General features: G+C 48.6%; 1 protein-coding gene across 1 annotated transcript; it reads left to right on the forward strand.

Moving 5' to 3' along the window:
* LOC111854632 (LIM domain transcription factor LMO4-like) lies at positions 1-14,795 on the forward strand. Its single transcript, XM_023832801.2, has 5 exons — positions 1-424; positions 1,759-2,006; positions 6,371-6,467; positions 6,949-7,104; positions 13,129-14,795. The coding sequence occupies exons 2-5, from the start codon at positions 1,771-1,773 to the stop codon at positions 13,135-13,137; spliced, it is 498 nt and encodes a 165-aa protein (XP_023688569.1). The 5' UTR covers positions 1-424; positions 1,759-1,770; the 3' UTR covers positions 13,138-14,795.

Raw genomic sequence — 14,795 nt, forward strand, 5'->3', positions numbered from 1 at the left:
TCACTAGCATTTGCGAAGGTCGGTAGTTAGAAGAGCGTGATACAGGACACGTTTTTCTACATGCAAACAAAGCAAAATCACACAAACAAATAATTCATCTCTTTTGCATGGATTCCGTTTCAAGGACACGTTATCACTTCAAGTAACAATTCAAACAGGATCACCCTATAGGAAATACAATCTGATATCTCCATTTGCCTTCGCTACTTAAATTTGCAAGTTATCAATACCAGGTAGCCTACTGATCCTAAAGACCAGAGCTTCGTGAAATCTAGCCCAGTGACTAGAGGACTGTCCCCGACTCTATCTGATTATCATCCGGAATCCTGCCCGATTTTTGGGACATATTTTACCTGCAGAATTTCGATTCCCACCCAGAAACAGTTCAAAGGTTTACGTGATACTACGAAACTCCATTTAACCGGTAAGTTTAAACAACAATTTGATTGACCGTTTTGTAAATTATCCTTATGCTTGAGTATTGTAAACTGTACTATAGGATAAACAGAATATAATCGAATTTGCACAATGATCGGTGTAAACAAACATGTATTTTGTTGCTAAAAACTCACGTTTCCATGTATTCGTATCTGCCGTAGAAAAGCAGCGATGGAGGCAAAGGGAAAACACAGGATATCCGAGGTGTAGTTATAATTTCTAGTTAGAAGCTTTTCCTAATTGTGTTAACACAACTGCAGAGAGTAATTTGCAAAAGTTTTAAACAAAAAAAGACTACACATACTTTAGCTTTTCTTTAATAGAGAAATGTCTGTCACTGTCCACATTGGCATTGTTTTGCCAGAGCCGGCTTGATTCGTTTTAGGTTTCACTGACTCACTGTCTAAATTGCCTGGATATGTAATTACGTGATTAAGGCCATTCAAGATAAAAGCCCGCAATGAAACTTGATGAAGGCCCAGTCTTATTCATAAAGGCACTTGCTTAAACCATGCTATTTGATTAATCTCATTTTAGATGCAGTCGATGTATTGTTTTGGTACTTGATTTAATGGCCATTCTGAATTCGTATCTCAGTGTAATGTTGTCCTACAATCTCATTTATCTAATTACCTCTGAACAATAAGGCTTAGTTCACCATAAAATCTGCCTGAGAAAAGAATGAGAAATATTAAACATTATTTTCAGAGTAAGTCTTTCTAGTAACTTGCTATAAATGTTGCATATATGTTTGCTGTCACACAATTTTCATTCTCAAAAGTCAGTATTTATCTGTTCCGTAATTAACAGTGCTAGTGAACCGTGGGATTATATCTGCTAATGGAATAATACAAAGCAGAATAAATAACAACAGAACTTAAATGTAAGAGGTTTGGCGATTTCCACCTGCTGAGTTAAGTCACCGCTCTGAAAGCTCACCTTCTAAATATTAAAAATTAATCCAGAAAAAAAGGGCTGGTGTCTGGTGTCAGAAGACTTCAGATCAATCAATCACAGCATGCATTAACAGTTATTTATTTTGCTTTTTGTGGTTTGACATGAGCAGTTGAACCACCTACTGTGTGATGTATGAGCTAGTATTAAAAACTGGTATTATAAAATGGGAAACCTGTTGATACATGTTTCATTCATGTTTTTAAGTTCCACTTTAAGTCATGCCTTCCAGAAATCTATCCAGATTCCAACCACCAACCCAGCACAGGAAGTCATATTGTTCGAAAATGAATATCAATGGTCAAATGGAGTGTCTATTATGATTACAGTATAAATCACGTTCAGGCTTTCCTCGGATCTCTGCAGCCCTCAGAGAGCATGGTTAACCCAAGCAGCAGTACACAGCCACCTGATGCTGGGACGGGGAGCTTCTCATGGAAGAGATGCGCAGGCTGCGGGGTGAAGATCGCCGACCGTTTCCTGCTCTACGCCATTGACAGCTACTGGCACAGCCGTTGCCTGAAGTGCTCCTGCTGCCAGGCTCAGCTCGGAGACATCGGCACCTCCTGCTATACCAAGAGCGGCATGATCCTCTGCAAGAACGACTATGTCAGGTAAGGACACCCACGCTGACGGGAGGCTCTCACTTCTCACTCAGACTCTGCAGGTTATGGATCTCTGCCCATAATCAGGTTGCTGGTTCGAATCCCACGCTCAGCAGAGTGATGTCATCATTGGGCCCTTGAGGAAGGCCCTTAACCCCAATTGCTCCATGGACATGGTCAGACCCTGTGCCTTTTGAGCCGTGTGTCATTTTGGGAAATTTTCTCTGCTAAATATATAAATGTATTTCATTGGTGTTCAAATTTTACCTGTAAATATATCCTCTTTGTTCTCATCAAAATTATGGGTGCACCCTACAATGTAATTAAAATTGCACAGATGGTGACAGGATTCTCCTTTTTGCTTCCATTGAGAGGATGGTAAATGGTTGAATGGACCTAAAACAACAGTCCAAAGTTTGCTAAAAGTGGCTGGCTGGCACTGAGTCCATATAATTAAAACCTTTAATTAGCAGGCCTTTATTTTTTGTCCTGATTGGTTTTATCTAATGAGATTGGGTTTATGGTTTAGATTTGCTTGGAGTGGCATGCTTGGAATGAATGAGAATTACCCTGCAAATAAAACATTCAATTAACAAAATTGGCTTTTGAGAGAGGGGGTTATTGCAAGCACCATTTGCCATTTGGGGTTAAATTAATTTTATAATAGATTATCAAAATGCCAGTGTAATGTAAATAATGTAGCAAGTAATCAGGAAATTAAAATCACACTCTAATGAGTTATACAAGGCTTCACAACACTTGTCTATGACAAACTTTAGATAAGACAATTTCCCACAAATCGAACCTGCAGATTGTGGTTGTGTAACATATATATTTTTGGTCACTTGTTGCTGAAAAATTCTGAATATTGTATAAGACGCACTAGTGCTATTGTGCACACAGAGTAGACAACAGAAGAAAAAGACAGTAAAGGCCAGGGGTGCTGGAGGAATGGGGGGCTTGGCTGGGGGCCCAAGCATGTGTGTGTGTGTGTGTGTGTGTGTGTGCGTGTGTGTGTGTGTGTGTGTGTGTGGCGTGTGTGTGTGTTTGTGTGTGATGTGTGTGGATTATGTTTATATTACATTTTGGGGACCAGTAAATACCTGACCATTTTTCAGATCCCCATAAAGATTTGTGAATGCAATCAAAAAAGTAGAAATGCCAAAAAATGTTGTATTTTGTTTGGTTACTTAGGGTTAAGGTTAGGGTTGGGTAGGGGTTAAGGTCATCATGTTGGGATTAGAGTTTTCCCAATAGAAACGAATGGAGAGTCCCCACAAAGATATAATTACAAACCTGTGTGTGTGTGTGTGTGTGTGTGTGTGTGTGTGTGTCAAAGGAAAGCAAGATGGGATATGTAAGTAGAAGTATTCCAATGTACTTGTACTTTCATTTCAGAAGTCCAGCTGAATTACAAAAAATTACTGATTTTGTTCCCTTGACTCTACTGGATAAGCAAATGGATGGATGTATGGTGGGATGGAGGGAGGGATGGTGGGATGGACGGAGGGATGGAGGGAGGGATGGTGAGATGGTGGGAGGGATGGTGGGATGGAGGGAGGGATGGTGGGATGGAGGGAGGGATGGTGAGATGGAGGGATGGTGGGAGGGATGGAGGGATGGATGGTGAGATGGTGGGATGGTGGGATGGAGGGAGGGATGGTGGGAGGGATGGTGAGATGGAGGGATGGTGGGAGGGATGGATGGTGGGATGGAGGGAGGGATGGTGGGAGGGATGGTGAGATGGAGGGATGGTGGGAGGGATGGATGGTGGGAGGGATGGATGGATGGATGGTGGGATGGTGGGAGGGATGGTGAGATGGAGGGATGGTGGGTGGGATGGTGGGATGGAGGGATGGATGGTGGGATGGAGGGATGGTGGGAGGGATGGAGGGATGGTGGGAGGGATGGTGGGATGGAGGGAGGGATGGAGGGATGGATGGTGGGAGGGATGGTGGGTGGGATGGTGGGATGGAGGGATGGATGGTGGGATGGAGGGATGGTGGGAGGGATGGTGAGATGGAGGGATGGTGGGATGGAGGGAGGGATGGTGGGATGGAGGGATGGTGGGAGGGATGGTGAGATGGAGGGATGGTGGGATGGAGGGATGGATGGTGGGATGGTGAGATGGAGGGATGGTGAGATGGAGGGATGGAGGGAGGGATGGTGGGATGGTGAGATGGAGGGATGGTGGGAGGGATGGTGAGATGGAGGGATGGTGGGAGGGATGGTGGGATGGAGGGATGGAGGGAGGGATGGCTTGTTTTGTAATACTGATGCACTGACTTCTCTTTTTAGTTAAATATACAGCAAATATATAAGTAAAATCTTGACAAAACCTCTTGTGCCAGATAGGTCTATTACTCTCAAATAATATGTTATTATGTATGAAGTGTAAATTGCTAGTAAAGGAAATGACATGTTACACAGGGGGTGGACAAAGTGACAGAAACTGCATAAAAAGTACTAATAATTTTGAAGTAACTAAATTACATTATTAACATAGCTAGGAAGGTGAGTCATAATTAGGTTGAATGTGAATTTCCAGTGTGCATCAGGTTTGAGTCAGCACTTGATGAATGCTCAAACATAAGGCAACTAATATAGTTCCAGAAAGGCCAAATAATTGGCACCCAAATTGCAGGTGTAACAGGTGCATCGTTTATGATGAAATGAGCAATGGAGGAGACTAAGTGTTGCCTTATAGAGTCTCATTCTTTTTCCTTTTACATTTGGAGAATGGATGACTTCAACCTACATTGTTTGTTGGTATAGGCCCCATTGTCAGTAAGTAATTTGGTCTGATGATTCATGTTTTGTAAAAGCTAAAGTATAGCCTTCTTTGACTGTTTCTATTATTTTGTCCACCCACTGTAGGTTTTCGATGTAGCATTTTTTTTTCTGAGGTTTCATTTTACAAGTCAGGTTTAAAGCTTTCACCATCGTAACATTTTTTTTTATGCATTCCGTTTTCAAAAAATGGAATGAGAAAGTACTGTTTAAATGTGTCAGATCTTCTTTACAAAACATAATCAATCCAGTGCTTGAGGATAACTGGTAAGAATCTGGGGGGTGTTTACTATCTTCTGTGTAATCATAACAAAGTTGGATTATGGAAACAAACAAAAACAAAATGATTATCACTTGATTTATATCTGAATCATTAAAACCAGCATCTCCCTGTTGAATTTACATCATTGTTCAATGAAATGCAGCATTTTACTTGTCTGAAATGACATATCTTCCTCATAATTCCTGTAATACCTGAACACTATATTTTTCATCTTATTCCATTCACTTGTTTCTGTCAAGCAATTCAAATGCAAACACTCAATGAGATTTGATGACCTATGGGTCCAGATCCCGGTAAATTACTTTCTGCCTGAATCAAAATTTCATTTAGTTTGTCGGTAGCAGAGATGAAGTAATCTAAATTGTGGACTCCAGTGGGAAGCTGCAGCATTTCATTATCAGGAGGGATACAGCAGTTTGGGTTGAAAGTGATCAGCTGAGACGAATCTGAAGTGTTGACACCGTGATCGAAAAGGTTAGCTCCTTCCCGTTATCTTTCAACATGGATTGAGGAGTGTTTCTAACAGAAAGAGCTGTGGCTGTGTTCTTAATTCTGTCCTAAAAGCAGAAGTGATCTGTCTCCTTAGACGTGCAAACAAATCCTCTTCTCTTCCAGTTACTTGTGTTCATTCACGTTCACTCCTGAGCTCCTTCATTCCTATTTTATTTTGATATGCTGATGCTTTCCTAACATATTCAGTATGCAGTTTAGCAGATGAGTATTCTTATTAGTAAAAGTAAATAACATTTGGTGAACTCTTCCATCAACAGGTAAGACATTTTTCTACGAGATACAGTAGGTATACTTCTCAGTATTGGTTAATTCTGCAGATCAGCCTTTATATCCATCCATCCATCCATCCAACCACTTGTCCTGTTCAGGGTTGCAGGGGCTCCAGAGCCTATAGACACAAGGCAGGGAACAACCCAGGATGGTGCGCCAATCCATTGCAGGGCTCACTCACTCCTATGGGCAATTTGGCAGCTCCAGTTCACCTTAGCATGTTTTTGGACTGTGAGGGGAAATCAGAGTGCCTGGAGGAAACCCTGTAGGGAGAACATGCAAACTCCATGCACACAGAGTCATGGTGAAGAAACAAACTGTGGTCCCAGAGGTGTGGGGCACCAGTGCGCCACCATGCCGCCCTCCAGCCTTTACAGTGATTATTAAATCTCATGAAACTGGAGCATTGGTGGTACAGTGGTGAATAAATCCGGGGATGGTGTGTGGACAGGAATGTCTGCTAAATAAATAAATGTGAATAGAGTGTGATAATACTATTTGTTTCCCTCTTGACTAGGTTGTTTGGCAGCAGTGGAGCCTGCAGTGCCTGTGGCCAGACTATCCCAGCCAGTGAGCTGGTCATGAGGGCACAGGGCAGTGTATATCATCTGAAGGTACCTTCCACCTCATTCCCTCCCATACATACAAAGAAAGCACTCCGAAGACATTCAGCCTAAAATAATCCCACATATGATTGGAATGAGCGTTAATTTTCAGCTATTTCACGTAGTACATAAATCTAAAAGGATCTTATTTTACTTGTGAGATGTAGGAAAACAGTAAACAGGAGCGTCACTAGAGATTGATGAAAATGGGGGCTCAGCCTTATCTAGGGGGGTCTGATTTGAATGAAAATGAACAAGAACACACTATGTAAACTAATTAGTGTTTAATTTATTTGGGGGCGGGGGGCTAAAGCAGCCCTAGTGACAGCCCTGACAGTGAACCATCGCCTTCTCAACTAATTCTCTAACTAATTTGCATGAGTTTACCCATTAATTAACGTTGGTGGTTAAGCATTCGTCCTGCGCATGCTTGACCCTGAGGGCCTTCCCCGGGGGCCCGTGGTGAGTCACGCATCTCTCTGCCCCGCAGTGCTTCACGTGCTCCACCTGCCGGAATCGTCTGCTCCCCGGAGATCGCTTCCACTACATCAACGGCAGCTTGTTTTGTGAGCATGACAGACCCACGGCTTTTATCAACGGCCATTTGAATTCACTCCAGATGAACCCACTATTGTCAGACCAGAAGGTAGGACATCACCTCATCCCATTAACCTCTCTGCGTCAATTAATTTAGCTACATGAAGATATTCAGAAAAGGAGAGTTTTACTCATAGTCTTTTTTGAAATGATCTTTTTGCAAGTCTCCCACCCTGGCTTTGTTCTTGCCTTGTGTACATATATATATCTGGACATTATTTCTGCTTCTGTAACCTCCTACCTTTTAGCTTAAATTGAATATTAACTTAATGTTTAATGCAATATAATAATATGCTTAGAATTATTTATAAGTCTGGTAGATTGTAATAGTGTAATAGTGTGGGAGTATGCAATAAACTATATTCAGATTTGTAAATAAGTGAGTAATAAGCGAAAGGGTCACTAAATCAAAATCATGATTGTACAATTACGCCAACATTGCTTTCACTCCAGTGTGCGTTTTTGTCAGGTGCATGAAATTTGGACATAATTGCCTGCATTGGTTGGAAATATATATGTTTTTATTGCAATTGTATTTCCATAGCTTACTAACTGAAGTAGTTACTAAATGAGGAGAGGGTGTAATACACATGAGTATCATTTATACTCACATTTGACTGTCATTTCATAAGGTAATATGTTAAGATAGGAAGTTACTGTATTAACTGACTAGAATTCCAAATAATCCTCTTATGCAACAAGTAGGCTATCTGGTTTGGGACAGTAAATGTAATGACATACTAGGCAATCCTATACTTTCATGAGTTCAGTGAAAATTATATGCCATGTTAGAGAACAGAGTCATTGCAATAATCTGGATATAAATTGTTTGTTGGTTAATATTTTGTAGTACAGTTAATATAAGTAGTACAGTCTGTGTCCACGACACATGGCATCTGATGTTCATTCGTTAAGTGGTTGCTTCAGTTGCTCTGTGACATCTTTGTTCAGGCAGATTGCGTTGCTGAAATTGTGCTTTAACCCAAGGGAGGTAAACCTCCCTGCCTCTATCATTTTAATTTGCCTGAAAGCGTGAATGTAATATTCAGCCGACTTCACCTCTTTTATTAATTGGAAGAACAGAGCCTCACGCAAACTAAAAATCAAGTACTGTTGTGACCAGGTGAGCGACTGGAGAGCGAGCGAGCGAGCGAGCCGGGAAGCAGGCAAAGCAAGCCGAAAATGCAGGCAAACGGGGTTTATTCCAGGAGACAGGACCGGGGAAAGCACATCAACAAACATCAATGACAGATCTGGGGAAGACTGACTCAGACGCGGACTAAATGCAGAAGACAAGCCGACATAACAAGGAACAGCTGGGCACGATCGGGAAAGCACACGTGGATAATGAGGGGGCGTGGCACACATCAGGAGCGGACGGAGCAGGGCGTGACAGAACCCCCCCCCAAAGGCGCGCACTCCGGGCGCGCCAGAGAGGAGGCGACGGACGAGACGAGACCGGGGAACAGGACCTGAAAGACAAAACCAAAAACCATCAACGAAGAACAGGGAACAAGACCGAAACACAGAACAAGAACAAGGAAGAAACGAAAGACAGGACCCGACAAAGAACAGGAAACGCGGACAGGCAGACAGAGACAGGAGACACAGAGGGGACAGAAAACGGAGGAACAACAGGGCGAGGAGTGAACACAGGAGACACCGAGGGACGAGGAGCAAAGACAGGCGGGACAAAGGGACCAGAAGGGAACGGAGGAGACACAGAGGGACGAGGAGCAGAAACAGGCGGGACGGAAGGAAAGGGAGGAGGAAGCAGGGGAGCCCAAGGGAACCCAGGCGGGCGAGGGAAGGCAGCCGCAGGGGCCGCAGGCGGAAGGGAGGCCGGAGCAGGAGGGGACCACACAGGGGACAAGGAGACAGACGGAGGGACCGACAAAGGAAACGAGGAGGGAGCAGGAGGGAACCCCGGCGCAGGCAAGCAGAAGGGGGAAGCCGCAACAGGCGGAGGCGCAGCCGGAGCCAGGGAAGGCGCCGTCCGACGCCCAGCCGAAGCGGGGGGGCCCGGAGGCGGCCGACGAGGCGCCGACGGAGGGACCGCAGGCGGGCGACGAGGCACCGGAGGGGGACCCGGAGGCGACAGCCGAGCCGGAGCCGCAGGACCCGCAGGCAGCCACCGAGCCACGGCCAGGGGCCGCACGGGCAAGCCAGGGGGCAGGGCGGGCGGGACCCGGACCCGACGCCTGTGTCCCCGTCCCCCACGGGAAACGGACAGGCGGGGTCCTGGGGGGTGTCGGCCTCGCTGAGGCAAGGGCGTGGGAGTCAGGGCCTCTAAGGAGGCAACAGGCGGGGCAATCGGCGCCGCGGGTGTGGCCGCAGGCGGGGCAGCCAGAGCCGCGGACAGGACTGGAGAGCTAGCCTCAGGCGGGGCCGCGGGCAGAGCGGCGGCCTGGACAGGCGAGCAGGGCTGGGCCGACCGGACAGGCGAGCAGGGCTGGGCCGACCGGACAGGCGAGCAGGGCTGGGCCGACCGGACAGGCGAGCAGGGCTGGGCCGACCGGACAGGCGAGCAGGGCTGGGCCGACCGGACAGGCGAGCAGGGCTGGGCCGACAGGACAGGTGAGCAGGGCTGGGCCGGCGAGCAGGGCTGGCCGGACAGGACAGGCGAGACGGGCAGGACCGGCGAGCAGGGCTGGCCGGACCGGACAGGCGAGACGGGCAGGACCGGCGAGCAGGGCTGGCCGGACAGGACAGGCGAGACGGGCAGGTCAGGAGCCGGCAGGACTGACGAGACAGGCAGGTCGAGAGCCGGCAGGACGGACGAGACAGGCAGATCGAGAGCCGGCAGGACAGGCGAGACAGGCAGGTCGAGAGCCGGCAGGACCGGCAGTTCAGGTGCCGGCAGGACAGGCAAGACGGGCAGTTCCGGCGAGCAGGGCTGGCCGGGCAGGACAGGCAAGACGGGCAGGACCGGCGAGCAGGGCTGGCCGGACTGGACGGGCAGGTCAGGCGAGACTGGCTTGGGCATGCGGCCAGCAGGGGGCGCCTCTGCGGGCACCTCGGGCGTGCGGCCAGCAGGGGGCGCTTCTGCGGGCACCTCGGGCGTGCGGCCAGCAGGGGGCGCCTCTGCGGGCACCTCGGGCGTGCGGCCAGCAGGGGGCGCCCCTGCGGGCACCTCGGGCGTGCGGCCAGCAGGGGGCGCCTCTGCGGGCACCTCGGGCGTGCGGCCAGCAGGGGGCGCCTCAGTCACTGGGCCAGTGGGGGCCGCCTCAGTAGCTGCAGGGACTGCAGGCAGGATGAGTGGGTCAGGCTGGACCAGCGGTGCTGTGGCAGCCGCAGGAATTGCCGCGAGCAGAGCGGCAGCGGCAGCAGGCGGTGCCGCGGACAGAGCGGCGACGGCAGCAGGCGGTGCCGCGGACAGAGCGGCGACGGCAGCAGGCGGTGCCGCGGACAGAGCGGCGACGGCAGGCAGCGCGGCCAGAGCCGAGGGCGTGGCTGGCGTGCTGACAGAAGAGCCGAGCTGAACGGGCAGGACGGACGAGTCGGGCTGGACGGGCAGGACGGAAGAGCCGGGCTGGACGGGCAGGACGGAAGAGCCGGGCTGGACGGGCAGAGCGGCCTCTTCTGGTGAGTGGCCCTCAGCAGCAGGGGGCGCTGCGGACGTAGCGGTGTCCTCGAACGGACGGCTAGCAGCCGCAGGGGGCGCTTCAGCAGACACCTGGGGCGTGAGTCCAGCAGAGGGCGCCCCGGCAGGCACCTTGGGCTGAGCGGCAACTAGAGCTGCAGGCGTGGCCCCAGACAGAGCAGCCAGAGCCGCGGGCGTGGCCGCAGGCGAGGCCGCCAGAGCCGCAGGCGGGGCCGCAAGCACTGCGGGCATGTGACCAGCAGGGGGCGCCTCGGCGGGCGCTGCAGTCACTTGGCCAGCAGGGGGCGCCGCCATCACGCGGCCAGCAGGGGGCACCACGTCAGGCGCTGCAGTCTTTAGGCCAGCAGGGGGCGCCGCAGCAGGCGCCGCCAGCACGCGGCCAGCAGGGGCCACCGCGGCGGGCGCCGCAGCCAGAGTGGTGGCAGCTGCAGCAGGCGGGTCAGGCAGGACAGGCAGGACAGTCTGGACAGGCTGGACAGGCGGTACTGCAGGCAGATCGGCGGCGGCGGCAGCAGACAGCGCAGCCGCGGGCAGATCGGCGGCGGCAGCAGCAGCGGGCGTTGCCGCGGGCAGATCGGCAGCGGGCGTTGCCGCGGGCAGATCGGCAGCAGCAGCGGACGTTGCCGCGGGCAGAGCGGCGGCGGCAGCAGGCAGGTCCGGATCGGACTGGTCCGGAGCAGGTAGGAGGGGTGCTGAGCGCGTATGCGGCGTCCCTTTAAGGGATCTAGGGACCCGAAGGATAGCGTCCCTAACAGCGCGTATGCCGCCTTGCCCCAGACGCTCCGGCCGGTAAAAATACGCCTCCAGCGGAGGTGGCTTCTCCGCGGGGAAGCTGGCAAGGCGGGCAGAGGCGATGTCATCCCAGGCGGGCGGTGAGCTGTCATGCTCCCTGGGTAGCTCCCAGGCGGGGAGTAAGGAGCAAGCCCCCAATAAGAGCGTCGGGGCGGCTGCTTCTCCTTTCCCCTTCCGCTTCTTTTTCTTCTTGCGGCTGGGGCATGACGATGGAGGCGGGGTAACCTCGGAGAGGGCGAGCGTTGCCGCGGGCGGATCGGCGGCAGCTTCAGCAGGTGGGGCCGCGGGCCTTGCGGCGTCAGCAACCGCGGTTGTTGCAGGGAGCGTGAGCGGCTGGAGCCGCTTCTCTGTTACCCCCTCGACGAGCCGCCGGAGGTTCTCCCGAACCTCCGCCATGACAGGCGCTGCTGTGAGCGGCGTGACCTCCTGGAGGAGGGTCCCGCTCGTGCTGGCTAACACCAGCAGTCCGGAGTCCTCCCGGACCTCCGGCTGGTGGAGCCAGTAGAGCACCTCGTGGAGCAGGTCGACGCGTTGATCATCGACCTGCGGAGGTGCGTTGTGGAGATCTGTCATTCTGTTGTGACCAGGTGAGCGACTGGAGAGCGAGCGAGCGAGCGAGCCGGGAAGCAGGCAAAGCAAGCCGAAAATGCAGGCAAACGGGGTTTATTCCAGGAGACAGGACCGGGGAAAGCACATCAACAAACATCAATGACAGATCTGGGGAAGACTGACTCAGACGCGGACTAAATGCAGAAGACAAGCCGACATAACAAGGAACAGCTGGGCACGATCGGGAAAGCACACGTGGATAATGAGGGGGCGTGGCACACATCAGGAGCGGACGGAGCAGGGCGTGACAAGTACTTGTCAGTAGACGATGCAGTCATTAAATCTTTTCATGCATTAATTATTTTTTAAAAATCCAGGTTTTTTTTTTTATGGTTTCTGTTACTGCTAATTTCAGACAGAATTACAGGCATTTTAATTTTTCATACCTTTCAGTTTTATTAAACTGTTCACCATATATCAAAGAGGTACAAAAGGGGTTAAAAACTGCAATTGAAGGTTTACATTGTGTTTCTAAGCATAGTTAGTTCATCCATTTTCCATCATCGTAAACCATGACAACATCTCTTGGCGACAGAACATCTTGGATGGTGTTTTCTTACACCATTCTGGTATTGACCTGGCTCCTTCTCTTGGGAGCACAGGTGACACTTGCCTGTCCTCGATCACAGGTGAGACTCGCCTGTCCTCGATCACAGGTGAGACTCGCCTGTCCTCGATCACAGGTGAGACATGCCTGTCCTAGATCACAGGTGAGGCTCGCCTGTCCTCGATCACAGGTGAGGCTCGCCTGTCCTCGATCACAGGTGAGGCTCGCCTGTCCTCGATCACAGGTGGGACTCGCCTGTCCTCGATCACAGGTGACGCTTGCCTGTCCTCAACTATGCTTTTCAATCAACTCAGTGAATTGAAACATCTTACATTTAGCTAAAATAGCCTTAAGTGAACCCTCCATGAGTATGGACATTGTGACCGAAAGGGTTAAATAATTGACATGCTGTGATTTTAGCCGTGGTCCTGTTGACGAATCCCAAAGAGGTTTTTAGTTTTTTGATGCCTCGTGTTGATGAAACATTTGAACACTCTTCCCGCCATTTCTGTTTCTTGCAGGTCTGCTAGAAAGGAAGACAACTTGAAGGATGTGTGCCTTTATGTTACTCTGTTTATCAGCACCTGATATTTCACAAACCCCAACACTGAAGCCTCGTCGCCTTTCCTACACCCCTGTCCTTCTGTGGGTTGACGCTGGGTACATGTGGCTGAGCTGAGAAACCAAGGACTCCCTACAAGTGGACCAATCAAAACTAGTTTGAGTTTCAGGAAAAAGATAGAGAGAGCAAGTGAATGAGCTAGGATCAACTGGTTCACATTAATGGTTCTAAGAAGAAAATGATGAACCAGATTATGTGTGATCGGATCTTCAGACTTAGTCCTTAGTGTTCCAGCTGTTTCATCTAAGCCTTCAAGTCTACTCATGTATCTTTCTATATTGTAAGTGTTGCACATTTGTTTGGTTGAATTTTCAGATTACAAAATAGGACAAATAACTGTCCACATGCACTTACAGTGGAACTGTAAAATATGTGTAATTATGTTTTTGCCTGATGTAACTACACCCCTCTCCTGAAAATGTAGCTTTGACCCCATTAATTCACAATCTCACAAACACTCAATATTCAGTGTTGAGAATTTCACCCATCCTTTAATGGCACATAAACTGGTATGATGTATTTAATTAACAAAGGATTAAATATTTGTAAAATATCATGTTTCTTAGAAGAACTGTACTGTTTTGCTCATAAATGCTGAAAAAAAGCACTTTTGTGAAGTATAAATTCGGACATTCTCCTGTGTAAACATTGGTTTTCTAACATGACATCACTCCAAGCATCTATGATACATTGTCATTTGTACTGTAACATGACTATCTGGAGCAGACAAATCACAGGCCTTTAATTATAGGCCTTTGCAGGGTTTAAGTTTTTCAAAGTGATTTTTAATAGCTGATTATGTACACAGAGCTCTGATTACCCTGCCATGGTCCTGCTGATACTGCCTTGATACAATGACCCAGTATTTCACCCAATAGCTGAGCTTGATGTGACTTTTATATGGGTGCTTTTAAATTGTAAATGGGTCAATGTTTTAATTTACAAAGTGTAATCATTTCAGCATTGTGGAAATGTATATTTCCCTTTGACTTTTTAATCAATATTTTATGTCTGCTTTTGTTACATTCTGTAAATGTAAATCCATCATTAACAAATTCAATATGCAATAAACCAGTATATAATAACATAAATCACAAACATGTTCTTACAAAGGGGAGTATGATCAGGGTGTTTTAAAGGGGAACCAATTTGTGTATTCTGCTCTAGGTATGACACTTTTTTTCTACATAAGATTCCTTCAAGCAACTTTCCTACAATTGGAACTGGGTGCTGCATATTGTGGTGCTTTTTATGTAGTCTCCAAAGTTTAGTAACATTACAGTATAAAACTTTGGAGGTTATGATAATATTGAAAGACTACTTCTGTTATAGTTAATTGTCATATACGCATGTATGTACAATGTGATGCTTATCTGTGTCGGTTAATAATGAGGAATGACAATAAATAAGACAGTAGTGGCAATACACCACAATTAACACAAGCAATAACAATAAAAATACTGAACAATAACAAAAATGGTATCACAGTAAACAAATGACAGATGAGATTGGTGGTAATGCAAATGCTATTTATCATGCCATTGTGCTGTTACAATTAGCGGATGT

This window comes from Paramormyrops kingsleyae, chromosome 1 (assembly GCF_048594095.1).
Source record: "Paramormyrops kingsleyae isolate MSU_618 chromosome 1, PKINGS_0.4, whole genome shotgun sequence".
NCBI lineage: Eukaryota > Metazoa > Chordata > Actinopteri > Osteoglossiformes > Mormyridae > Paramormyrops > Paramormyrops kingsleyae.

Coding starts and splice junctions, on each gene's coding strand:
- LOC111854632 (XM_023832801.2), top strand. CDS start 1,771: ATGGTTAACCCAAGCAGCAGTACACAGCCACCTGATGCTGGGACGGGG. Junction 2,007..6,370: donor TGCAAGAACGACTATGTCAG/GTAAGGACACCC, acceptor CCTCTTGACTAG/GTTGTTTGGCAGCAGTGGAG. Junction 6,468..6,948: donor GCAGTGTATATCATCTGAAG/GTACCTTCCACC, acceptor TCTGCCCCGCAG/TGCTTCACGTGCTCCACCTG.